Below are 13,306 nucleotides of genomic sequence, written 5' to 3'. Positions count from 1 at the left end.
AGCCAACAACTAAACACTGTTTGTAAACACAGCTCCGCAAAGCAAATACATGAGGCGGAATGAGGGTACGGAGTTGGACCAGGATCAAACCTCCAGTGCGTGTCGTTAGAGCAAATGCATCTTCGGAAAGATATGTGCGTTGTGTGCGATTTTTGTTATTAATAAGCAAACAACATTGAACAGCAATATGGAAAACGCTTCGCACTAAACCAGATGCAGCGTTGATCTGTGTTGAGAATCGTGCAGAAATTTTAATTGAAGTTTCATGTCTACTATTGCTCACCAGAACGCATGGTGTGGCTGGCGGCTTGTGTGCTAATGGGTAATTTGTAAACACAGCTTTCAATAATATGTTGACATGATATATTCTTCATGCGCTCCAAGACAACAATATATCGCATACCAACTGGTAGTATCTTCTTTGCTTTATTGAAACCATCTCGTTCTGCTCTATTTCGCTTCTTCATTCGAAGGTAGGAAGCGATTTACTTTACAATTTGACCCTCGAAGACTTGAGCTCTGAATGAGGCGCACTGATGCTTTCCGTTAAACAGAATGACCTCTACAAACTAGGGAGGACAGCAACAACAGCTAGCGAACAAGGAAAAAGAAAACCTTTCCTCTTACGCGCTTTGGTGACTAATGGCGTGTGCGTCTCGCGTAAAACCGCTTCATTCAAACTACCACAGACTGTACACTACGCGCGACTTGTTTCCACCTTCTTTTGCTCCCCCCACCCCCCCTCCCGAACAACCCAACAGTGATTCGGAAACTCGTTTCAGTGTGTCGAGAGCGTCGCCGTCAAATCGTCCGTCGGTGACGCTATTTTTGGTGTAAAAAGACATTTCGCCGAGGGTTTGCCGGCGAGGTCGCAAAAGAAGCAATTAATGTGCCAATGCAGGAGCTAATGCAACTAAAGAGAGAGTGGCGGTAGTAAGTAGGCGCGTTGGACGAATGCAGGGCATGCGCGAACAACCCAGTTGACAGTGAAATGTTAATGAACTTTAATAACCCATGGAAGGAACGCAGAAAGATCTTAATATTTGGAGGATTTTTTTAGGAAAAACTATTAAAATATCGCACCTTCGACATATTTCTTTGAAGTAATTCTTCCTTAAAAAGAGATTAAACAAGTTCAGGTTTAAATGATTGCTAGACGTTTGGGGCTAATTGGGTTCAATCTGCATCCAACCACTCAAAACCCGGAGTAATATATACAACGAGACACAAATTTCCGCCCGCCAACGACAACCAGACATGACGCGCAATGATGCTCTTACTTAATCCGTCTGGCGAATGATACGTCATTTCCGGTGTCCTGTCTCACGCCACAGATACGCACACACACTGCCAGAGGCATCGACTCCAACAAAACGAGTGACAGATGACAGAACGCGTGCTAGCACGAGAGGTGAGAAAGACCATTTCCCAAGGTGGTCCAACGCCTGAAGGGCAAGATGTCGCCTCGGGAAATGAAAAACTCCTCATCGGGATGAAAAACTTAGTTTCAAAATTTACTTCAAACCATCTGAGGCGTGCGAGAGTAACGCAGCAGCAGACAGAGATTCCAATGAGACGAGTGACATAAACAAGCGCCTTCTGCCGCTACTGCCGACTGTCAATAGAAACATTATGAACTTGAACTGGGATCGACTCCTGCAGTAGGAGCACTTGACTCTTGAAGTTCTCGTCGGCGCTTGTTTGCTGGTGCTAAATGTCGTTCACACTACTGCCAGCCGACGAAGAAGTGTTATCGATAATACGGCTTAATTACAACGTCTCGTTACAGAGAGACCGCGACCCAGACAGTATTCCACGATTGCCTGAACGTATTTACTTAAGCGCAAGACTCATATCAATTAAGGTTTAGTGCTTGACAAATGTATTGCTGGTTGCAGATGACTCAACAATGAGTCACGGAACAAAGTACTATCCCGTTTGCGGATCGAACGCTATGATGAATGGGATGAGCCCGTCCAATGCTGCAAAACAAGCAATTGGAGTTAGGCGTCTTCTCCGAGGGCAAAGAGAGTGTGCACGTGTGAGTGTTATTTTAACAGTTAAACGCTAAGGGACTCTAGGCCCTCAAGATCCTACACGTTCCACGATGGAGCAAATTGTATGTCGCTGAAAGTAAGCAGAAAGTCGTCTACTGGACACGATGAGAAAGTGCAAGACGTGAAACTAATTACAAGCATCCAAGTGGCGACTTGTTCAGAAAGTGTTACATTACTCACTTCAACGATTATCGTGTTTCCTGTTCGTTTAATTTTGTTTTGTTTTTGTCTGAGATGCGCTGAGGAGCCTTTGATGTATTCAGAGCTCTGTGACTTATGATTTTTTTCCATGACTCTTAAACTCTGGCTTTGGCTTACAGTGAGTTTATTTTACCCGTAGCGGGTTGGACAGTGCTCCGAATGGAGAGGTGGTTTGGATGGGATTTGATTCCCGGTCTTGCGGTGTGAAGATTGGCGCCGCTCTTGCACCTGCCATCGGAAGCCTAGGGGTTACTTTTGAAGTCAAGTCTCTTTTTTGTTGTACTTGCTTCTGATAGTATTTTAAGATAACTCTGTTTCGAACTGTTGTAATGATGTTTTGTTCAATGTATTGTCTATTTTTCAAGTTTTTATTTGGGAAAATATCCAATTTTTTTTTTTTTGTTTACCTTAAACCGTTCTTAACGCACTAAGTTTTCATCTAGTCAAGGTTATTGGTCTCAAAAGAGAATACATTTCACCAAAATCAACATAACACATCTTGCTTTACAGATGATGCACTCAACAAAACGTTGAAGGACTCTCCCGAGGGCTTTTACATTGCGTGCTCTAATGTTTTCTTCCTTTTTTGTTCTCTTTTTGGTCTTGCAAAAAATACGATCAAACTGAAATCGCGTGAGCCATCAAACCATGCCAATCTGCAACCGACAAGCTATGCCGAAAAAAGGGAACATCAAATCCACACCACATTACCGCGAAAGGCATTACATTCATCGGCAAGGCGCCATCTAAATTACGGAGCGGTCCCTTTGTGCCGTGCACGCGCACATATACAGACTCAATGTTCACCGATTCGGGAAGTTGTTGTTCCCATTCTGCCCAGTACTGCGACTGCACCGTAGACGCATACCGTATGTGGGTAAACTGCAGCACCACGTTCGATCGACGCTCGATGATCGTGCAGGAAAAATTGCAAACGATCGTGCGGGTTCACCATGCTGACGAAATTACTTTGCATCATTTGCATTTGCAGCAGTTCAGATTGCCGTTCTGAGGCCTATCGCTGTGACCGGTATTTGCTTGTTTCGCTTCTTTTTTCGGGGCGCTAAGGAAGATTATCAATGTCCCCAGGGTCGAGCGCGCGCTCGTACGAGAGGCAACGAGTGTTGTAGTGTAACGCCTTATTTGGCAGAATAGGTGTTCTTGTGTGTATTTTCCACGCCCTTTTACGTTGATGCTTCGGGAAGCCAAAAGGGGCATTACATCAATGATAATTGGAGTTTTAACACACCCGGGGATGATTTTAAGCCACCCGGGTTGATCGAGTATGATTAAAAATATGTCGTTAGTATATTTATATATGGTAAAAGAAAAACAATGTTTGACCGAAAATGTGACTAAGAATCTTGAAGAATAGCAGAAGAAATTCCTTGCATATGTAAGATAGCATTTGTTACACTATTGCCCCTTTTGACAATATTGACCTGATCTTCATATCATAATCTCTTAGCACGCTATCATGTTTTCCCAGTCTGTTTCAGTGAAGTGATGTAGTATATCCATGCATCTTTCAACGTTGTGCACGTTTGTCCGAACTTCATACATGCTTCTCGCCACATGATGAAGCCAAGTACACCGACAAACCCTCACCGCTGCATCGCCACACGTTCGCCGGGCGCGTTGATTTGTTTATGTGGCCATCACTCTTCACTGCAAGAAAAGTGTGGAAAAACACAACAGCAGCAACAACAACAGCAAAAGCAACTGCACTAGAGAGCAACCGATCAATCCACTGAATGCGCAACATGGATGCACAGCGTTCTGGTTTTGTTGCCGTTTTGTCGGTATCGTTGAACAATCTTCATCGCTGTTTGGGAAGGCGTGCGCTTTCCGATGCACTTTACACGGGAGATCTCCAGGAGACCGACTGGTTTCCCGGAGAGCAAGAGATATCTTTCTCGGTAAATCTTCCTAGGGTCAAGATGCTAGAAGGAAACTAGACGAAGACGGTGCGATCAAGATCGCCTATCGCATGCATATTAGAATGCACCACGCAGAAAGGGAGATTACGGTTGACGTGATCTACCGATAATTGCATAGTCCGGTGCATCAGTCTGCCACTCACTCGTGACTTTCAAGCTGATTGGGAAAATTTCTCCGAACGAGCTGTGGAATTATCACATTCGCAAGGACTTGAATCCAAACATCATAATTTGCCTTTCAACGGAATGTCAGTCGGCAGCATCCGATGGGTTGAGCAGACATGTCTCATTCGTTATGAAAAACTATCTAACTTTTCGTTTTGCGAACTCATATGCTTACAACCTCATTCGGCATGTACTACATGCCATTTATTTGCTCATTGACAATGCCACGAGCGGCTCATTTGTAGGCTCATAATGGGGTACGTGCATGATTCCTACCAGTGTGCAAGAATAATTCACCGTGTTGGTGGAGAGTTGGGAAGACCTCAGCCAGCCATTTTACGCTGACCTGCTCAACGAGCTTTCACGCCCTCTCGATACAAAACCGATCTTTTTTTTGCTTGCGATTGGATGTTCATATGCCGTCGTGTGCATGATGCTGCCCTCTTCAGATGAACCCATGAATTATTCATGTAGGGCCGTCGCACTAGGCCAACACAACGAGCTGCCAATAAGCCGACTCGGCGGATACTCTCGGTGAAGTACTCACTTAACATGGCATTAGCCGTGTGGCGCCTGCAGACCACCTTCGGAAACGTACTGCTATTCGAAAGCTTCTTCACGAACTTGCATCTCTCGCGGACAGCTGTTTGTTGGAGCAAAGAACGACGCACTTGTACAAAAAAATGGAATGCAATGCATGGGAGGGAGCTCGTCCTAAAGCGTATGATTATCGCTACTGGCTCTTGCGCACCGGTGGTGGGGGTATCATCTGCTGCAACTGCAAAGCCGTACCGCTGAGCATCAACGGGACTAAGGAGGGCCTAAGAGATGGACTATGGGGCAAAAGGATGGTGATTATGGAGATGGGAAAGATTCATTCCGTGATTTGCACCTTATGCAAAAGTGCAACCCATCGATCAACGGAATCCTAGGGATCGGAAGCCAAGATTGAAGTTGGTTGAAGTGCCGTACAAAACAAGCTATACATAAAAGGGAATCACGTTAGGTGGCAATGTTCCAAGGCGTCGGCACAAACGGAGGGTCGACGACGTGAACGGTGGTCAAACAAATTGCACAAGCAGCAGTATGATGGTTTACGGCTCCTGTTTTTTGCGTCACACATCGGCAACATCTGGTTAGAACGGTTGAGGCTGCGGAAACATTGTGTTGTACAACAATGTTATCAACAAACTAGCAAAATCATGATGAAAGCTGCTACTTTATTGAAGTTTCTACAAGGAGGTATAAGAAATTCAAGAAAATTGCATTTTTTATACATCAAAAGTAAATTGATTGGACTTTCCGGAGGCAATCAGGCCCATAAACTTTACCACATTTTGGCTTTATTCCTTGAAATCTCAGGAACTCAGCATTCTTTGTTATATACTACCCCTTTTCTCACGTCTCAATCCATTTCAAGCATAAAAATAACAAAATTTCTATACAATTTGTTTTTGCTCGATCGTTTAAGCCGAAGATCTCGGTAAACATCGCACCCGTCTCGATCACGCTTTATAGAGCTCATCATTCAAATCTGCAGCCCATAAAACCACAAAGACAGGAGCACATATTTACCTTTCAAACAAAAAGATCGTTACTGTCTGCGGGAAGAAAATTTACGACTTCTACCCGGCCAGACCCAACGTACACATCGGTAGCATCATTGCTTCTTTCTGCCCTGCTGCCAAGAATGTATGCGACAACGTTCAACGAAACACGTAGTTATTGATCCTTGGCTGACTGGTACGAGATTTTTGCCGAAAATGTGAAGATAACATGCACATTCAGAACATACAATGATGGATGCCGAATAATGCCGACGAATGGACAAGTTTGGCAATCGGAAAACCGCAAACAAAACGGAACCGAAGGCAATTAGGTCTGCCGTATGCCGATCAAACTGTCGATCATTTACTCTTGAGGGATATGAAAATATGAACCCAAAAAAGGAAAACCTCCAAAATACGATGCGTTGTTTCGAAATTTCAATCATCCCCAAAACTACATTGTAGCATGTTGCATAGTCGGATCAAAACAGAACATTCCTTTGCGGTTTCCTTAGCCCCACCGGAGGAGAAAGATTTTCAATTTCTTCCACACCCCTCATTTTGGGCGGGCCCAAAAAATCCACCGAATGGATCGGTTTTCACATTAGGAAGCTTATCTGCAATGTGACGTAAAGTGGTAAAAGTGATCGCTTCCAGAGCCCGCTCAAAGGAAACCATTATTGTCCCCAAATGTTCATAAAACGATCGACTACACCCACCACACTCGTCGAATGTGCTGATGCGACTGCCGACGAAGAAGTGTCGATCCGACAATCCTACAGTGTATTCGAATCCGATTAGCTAAACGGGAGGAACACCTCTTGTATCAGCCGCTCGGATACGTTAATGACACCCTCGATGATCACGCCTCGGGAGAAAAAAGGCTCTCATCAACAACGGATCGGATCAAACGAACCGAGCATCGTAATGAATGGAAGATTGATCGGAAAACTTGCCCAGCTGAGGTTCGTGATTCTGGTTTTGAGTAACGGAAATAATGACCGTTTTATTATAATTCCGTCCTTCGACGGCCCGTTACTTATCTAAATCGTATTCAAACCTGCATTTTGTGCAAGGTGCAGTCGTTGGAGATAGTCTCGGCAGAAGAGTCTCTTCTTTCTTATCAGAAAATAGTTTAAAAAAATGAATTCTCAGAGAAAGAAAAGCATCTAGACAACTGCTTGGTGATATATTCCAAAACATTATGTATAGCTTATTCACTTGATTACATCGCTGAAATAATGTAGCCTATTTTCATTTCCAAAGTATGCAAACAAACTCGCCGCAATCCCTCACGCAATAACTCGTGGAAGCTCTTGTCTTGATAATGAATTCATAATATGCTTCTGCCCTCAAGGGTGTGCACCCATTTCAACAAGACCACCCAGAAGCTTGCACGGATGCATGCACGCACACGATCTGTCGAGTCAGGGTGAGGCAAATGGTTCCTCTCCCTGTTTTTTTTTTTTTTTGATTGAATTTCGATAAATTTTCTCAACTCCCTGTGTTCCTGGGACCTCAAATTACCGTATACCAAGTGGCGCTTTCACGCAATACAAGCCGCGTGGTTAAGCGTCCAGCAAGACATCAGGAAATTAATTATCCCGTCCGAATCTCACGGTTCAAAATGATCTACCTTGCTTAAACTGATGGTCCATCATCGTGCTCCAGTACCATGTCCAATATTTCCGCCGATCCTTGATCAACATCCAGACAAGAGTCGTGCAAAGGTTTAGCAAATTTTCAGCTTACAAACGCGTACATTTAATAATCAATTACGCTGTGCACCTTCCGAATTGCGTATGGCAGAGCGCCTCCCTATGGCTGCTCGTAAATCATTCAATGTTGATTTTTAATTATACACACCACAAGTGCCGTGAGATGATGGAAGACTCTCATTCTCATCTCAGGCAGACTCAGGACTTTACGAGAGTTTTTGGAGAGAAAAAAAAGCAATAGCCTTCTCGGAGAATCAATTTTAATCAATAAAGCGTTGGAAACTAGCACTTTTTAATTATTACCAGCTACTGTAACATCAATATATACGATTAATGCTACATAAACATAAACAATTACATGAATAACGCTACAAAACATTTCAAAATTATACTCAATTATGCTGTTCGATTTCTTACCCTTTTTTTGTTTAAGGAAACATAAAACCCTTTGCGTGTTACAAATCATCCCTTGCCAAACCACTCAGAAGTGATGGTCCGAAGAATCGGATCTTGATTATCAATTAACAATCAATTTTTCATTAAAATAACACATCAACGTTCATCGTCCTGTTCGTCCGCATGGGCGCAGGAGCATAATTAAATATTGATCCTTGTGTAGAGCGCAGACAAACAACCGCATTGATACCATATAATCAGGGGATATTTGTTACAAAATATGATGTGCAGTCGTGCCCCTCTAACGCTACAGAGAGCTAACACCGATTGTCGAGTGGCCTGGCTTTATGCTTACACGAGGCAGACAAATAAAAGCCACTTTTCATCTGCCTTAAGGAAGCACCTTTTCCCGCTTTTACCAATTAAAATCAAAGGATAACAAGAGAACAGACTTGGGTCACTCAGTAGAAAGAAAAAAAGAGGATGAAAGAGAGAAAGAGAAAGAGAGAGAGAGAGAGAGAGAAAACATAGCTCTGAGAAGATTCTTGACCGCCCGTTGGTAGCATTATTTATGCCCGTAAACTGTTCCTGGTCAGCATTCCTACTCATACCTGTTCTCTTCTTGCTCCTCACTTCAGAACTAAAGGGACAATCTCCAGGTTAGAAGTGATCATAACCAAGCGAAGGGAAAATGCTGTAAACTAAAGAAGCCGCCAAAGCTATCAGCTCAGCTGCGTGTGATAGGAGTGTTCCGTGTTCATCTAAGGAACTCGGCCTGAGCGCGATACTATCTTGAACACTTTATGCTTTGGGTTTGTGTTAGATTTCTGGACCAGGACCGGTCTGCAAAAAGGGACTGCTGTTCATGACTTGCGTGGATTTCTCACCGGAGCATAGGAAGCGACAAATTTACCTGCCCACGTTATGGAAAAAGGGACATCCGCCCTGAAAGCTCACAATTGGTAGAAATAACCAAGTCCTAACCATCTCTGCTGCACAATAATAAAAACAAAAAGGTGGCTCTCCTGGTTTCGGTACAGCTGTCTGGCGCTCAGGAAGCATTCGGGACGGCTTTCGTACTGTGCTTGATGAAAAAAGCGTAAGCGCTCGTCAGCCGCCTATACCACACATCCCAGGTACTGAATGCGGGTGGTGGATTTATGTGTTCCTTTATAACGCCTACCTATCCGCAGCTCCAGAAACATGGAGTAGCAGCAGGAAAACCAGCGTAAAAACAGCAGCATGAGCAGAAGCGAACTGCCGCCACCAGATGGCCACCAGATAGAATCATTCGATATGTGTCCTTCGTGCGTGGCAAGCTATTTCGAAAGCGCAGGAAGCTTCTCAGTTTTCCAAGAAAACGCATTCACTCGCCCCATACAATAACGCACTCAACAATGCGCACCGGAATGTAAGCAATTAAAAAGCCGATTGTTGGCATTTTGGGATCGGAGTCCGCTCCACACGTCGCTGTAGAAGTCTATTCACATTCTCAAGCATGTGTTCTTAAGCACGTGAACAAGGGTCGAATGCATCTTCTTGTTGGAAGGGCGAGATACAAAATATGCTTTTTAAAAGCACTTTGTTCCTAACGCCAGTGCAATTCGGGGTACGATTGTCAAGCAGGGTTTGGTTTAATCAAAGGTATTCCCTTTACTTGTTAAGGATGTAAAAAAGTTGTTGTTTTCTTTATGAATACATTTTTAACTATTTTTTGCTTGTTATTCACGATCACGGGATGATCGCCCAGAAAAAAAATCTAACAAAAACACAACATCCACAGTCGAAGACCAGCGATGGAAAAATAACGCCCATTATTCATAACTCCGTAGGGTATTGTAACTTCATTAGCACGTACAACCCTATAATTAACAGTCACAAATTAAAGTCTCACGACTCTCTGCGCCCCAATCCAAGGAGTTTTTTCTGTTAGTAACTCTTCCTTCAGATTCTTATTCTAATTAAAAATCGAACACGCGTACCTTGCCGCCCGGAGTGCCGTGTCCGATGATGTCTCCACACTTGCTTCGTTCGTCGTGGTCGATTCCGCATCAGTACCGGAAGGGCACCCGTGTCAAGACCCTCGGCAGAGCTGTGACTCGATCCACCGATCGAACCCTCGTACTGTGTCTGGTCGGCATCACGGCTTTCGCGTCGCAGCATCTCCTCCACCGACATATCGTCGTGATCCCGTCGAATCCCTGTCACGGCATCAACGATCAGTACCAACAGCAGCGTCACCAACGCACACCACCTCACGAGATCGGGTCGTCGTGTGGAACACATTTGAAATCTCATTCTCACTTTCTTTCTATTTTCTATCGATCATACAAACACTCACACATACGTTTTCTTCGTCGCTACTTCTTCTTTCCACTCGATTTCGCTTCCGCTTTTTGTGGTGATACCGAACACAATATTCGCACCAAATCGCACGCTAATCACTGCAACACTGCGGGCAACGCACTTGCTTCTTGCATTGTTGGCACACTTCTTTGCTTTCTTCACTTGTGCTCACTTATCACAAAGCCACTAGCACCACGCGACACGACAAACTATCGGCGTCTAGCCCAACTCACTCACTTGTCGCAAATGGTAGGCGAAGCATCTGAAAGAAGAACAAAATGAACGCGTTAGTGTGAATCAACAAACGGATCTGTTTTAATCTGTTGTCTCATACATAGAATCTAGTCAATGATTAAACATTTGCGTCCGACATATCGCAACTATTGCTCCCAGCACAGTTTTATTCACTCGATAAACAGCTGATGACACGTGAAAATCAGCACCATTACGCTACTGGTGCTGGTTTTACACACCACGGCTCGTAAAAATCGGATCAGTCTACTGTTTTTCTTACCCCCAATGCTTCTCTTAATCGTGGCACCATGGTCAACACCACCACGCACACGGTTTCTTTCGACTATTCCGAACCGGTAACGAACGACCTCGACGCGATGTTTAAGCTTGTTTTTCTCGAGATCGAATGTCAAAAATCAGCTGCCCGGCCTATGGGTAAAACCTATAGAATGAGCCTGGCGTAGAAGTAGAGTCCCAAACCGGTTCTTTTTGTGCGTGCAACTCGGCAAAATTCCGTCCTGCGTTATCGCTATCGTCGCGAGCCTTGCGTACCGTCGGAGAACGGTTTTTTGGCCTATGTGCCGAAAATACCCTATTATTCAATTCAAGTCGATATTTTGATCGGCTAGTGTGTTACATATGTGAACCACTAATCTATCAGCCTTTGGCCCATCGTATCCGGGGAACGGATTTGGAATAAGAAATTTGTTGCTATTGTAGCAAACAGTATACCCAAAAACCAGTCTCTGATAACTCTGTGCGTCAGGCGGTGTGGTGAAGTGATCTATTCTAATGTATTCAATGCGAATATTTAAATCTCGGCTTGAAATAGCCATCAAACCACCACTTTAATTCAATACGTGAAAAAGGCTCGAATGATCACCAAATATCCTAGAAATAATGAAGGATTACGTATGCAAATAAGGAATCCACACAAGAATGTAGATTTTTTCTTCTTTGAAGCTAAACACTATCGATATGCAGCCTTCACAGATCGTTTGCTCGCGTGGGAAAGCTCCCCAGATAAATGTCTTTTTCCAAAAACTCTCCAAACTCGTCGGTTCTTGTCGTGTACTACAAAGTCTAGGAAAAAGGTGTGATTTTAGGGCGGGAAAAACAACACCTATGATTCTTTGTTTTTATTGCTGTCAATAAACGCAAAAGGTCACATCGGTAAACATTTGGTCATTTTCGGTTTCGGGAAGTGTTTTTTGTTGTCAAAATACCTCCAAATCTTCGTACGTCCAGGTCGGACCGTGGCATCCTTAAAACCATTTGTTTCATTTCATTTATTTTCCGCTGTATCTAACAAATTACCAAACATTCCATACACTACACATACTCGTGAAGAGCCAAAGAAAAGCAAGAGTAAATATCCGATGGTATTAAGGATGATTCCTGTCTTGCAAAAGGAATGTCTCACTGAGTAAACGACCAAATAATGCGCTCGATTATGCCAAGAAACAAGTGGCCAATAAACCCACCGACAAGCATTTCATATTATTCTGGAGGAAAAAAGAATCCACTTACCGACGTGATCAGCACAACCCGTGTATTCTACCAATTCCGGAACCGTCGTCTGGCATTACCATCGTCATCATCATCAGTATCATTGCCGATACCGGCATCCAAAGTGGTCTGTCGAGGAACTGCTTTCTGCACGGACAGCGTTGGCAGCATCCATGAGGAAGGCGCGATGAAAAATGGCATTGCATTGATAAGGGCGTCTATAATTACTTTCTTTCGCCAGACGTTCGTATAGCTGCACAGAGATCTGCTGCTTTGCGAACAAATATTTTCGCAACCCTTTTTCCAGGCTCTCTGTTGCCGTGTCAATTAGTGCGAGGTTTTTTTGGTTATGTTCTTCTACACACTCAAAAAACCGTTTCACTCTCTCGCTATGCACATGCACAATGCACATTTAACAACTTTATTCACGCCAAACACACTCGACCAACCAACACGTACTGACCTCTGAAACAAAGCCGCCACGATGCACAACAATTACCTCGTGATGCGTGATCACATTTTTCGCCGATCGCACAAATGAGCAGTAATGGCTGATCGATAATTTCTCACGCACTTCGATCATTTTGACAGGTGCCTCCGCCTACCATCATACCGAGCCCACTGGCTCATTTTCGCTTCGTATCTTATCGGCATGATCGTGAAGTAAAGCCAGGGCATCAACGACACTGTTGGGGAAACTCAATTGCTTGTCGTTGCGGTTTTCCGGCACACTCGGTACGGCTTCGGCAATAACCGGTGACAGAACGTCCGACGTCGCGTGAATTCGCGGATTCGGTTTGGTGCACACGCTGATTTGGCTATTTTAAGCTCCAGTAGAAAGAACACACCGGTCCACCAATTGCCGGCTCAGTATGCAGCGCCAAGATCATCGCATCGACTGTTCACGGTGCAATGGTTTCATGTGGATTAGTTGTGCATTAAGCGCGGGCTACACTAACACTCACTTGCTTGCTTCTGTTTTCACGCGTTAATACTTTACTGACAAAACATGTCATCTTTTACATGTATCTTCACTAGATCACTTGTTTTAAATTTGACGCTAACCGAGACCGATCACTACGACCCGCACGGTGCAACATCCCGACCAGTACTGATCGTACGCGAGACAGGAAAATCGGTTCACAGCGATGCTCTCAGCATCCGCCGCGATTCTCTGCCACGACATCAATTCT

At 44.2% G+C, this 13,306-nt stretch overlaps 1 protein-coding gene across 4 annotated transcripts in view; it reads right to left on the bottom strand.

Moving 5' to 3' along the window:
* Positions 1 to 13,226, bottom strand: part of LOC118514155 (laminin subunit alpha-1-like) — a 73,756-nt gene extending 60,530 nt beyond the window's left edge. For 3 of the 4 annotated variants that reach the window (XR_004906578.1, XM_036060769.1, XM_036060771.1), the window contains exons 1-2: positions 12,135 to 13,226; positions 10,007 to 10,632 (exon numbers count right to left, since the gene is read on the bottom strand). Coding sequence is in view for 3 of the 4 variants with exons in the window: in XM_036060769.1 (XP_035916662.1) it covers positions 10,007 to 10,322 (316 nt within the window). In the remaining variant the exon portion in view is untranslated. Of the gene's footprint in view, positions 1 to 10,006; positions 10,633 to 10,884; positions 10,901 to 12,134 lie in introns of those variants that run through there. The other variant, XM_036060770.1, reaches the window with a different exon arrangement.
* Between the last annotated feature and the right edge of the window lie 80 nt (positions 13,227 to 13,306).

This window comes from Anopheles stephensi, chromosome 3 (genome assembly GCF_013141755.1).
Source record: "Anopheles stephensi strain Indian chromosome 3, UCI_ANSTEP_V1.0, whole genome shotgun sequence".
Taxonomy (NCBI): Eukaryota; Metazoa; Arthropoda; class Insecta; order Diptera; family Culicidae; genus Anopheles; species Anopheles stephensi.
The sequence above is the reverse complement of the archived record's forward strand: the minus strand, read 5'-3'. Positions and strand labels throughout refer to the sequence as shown.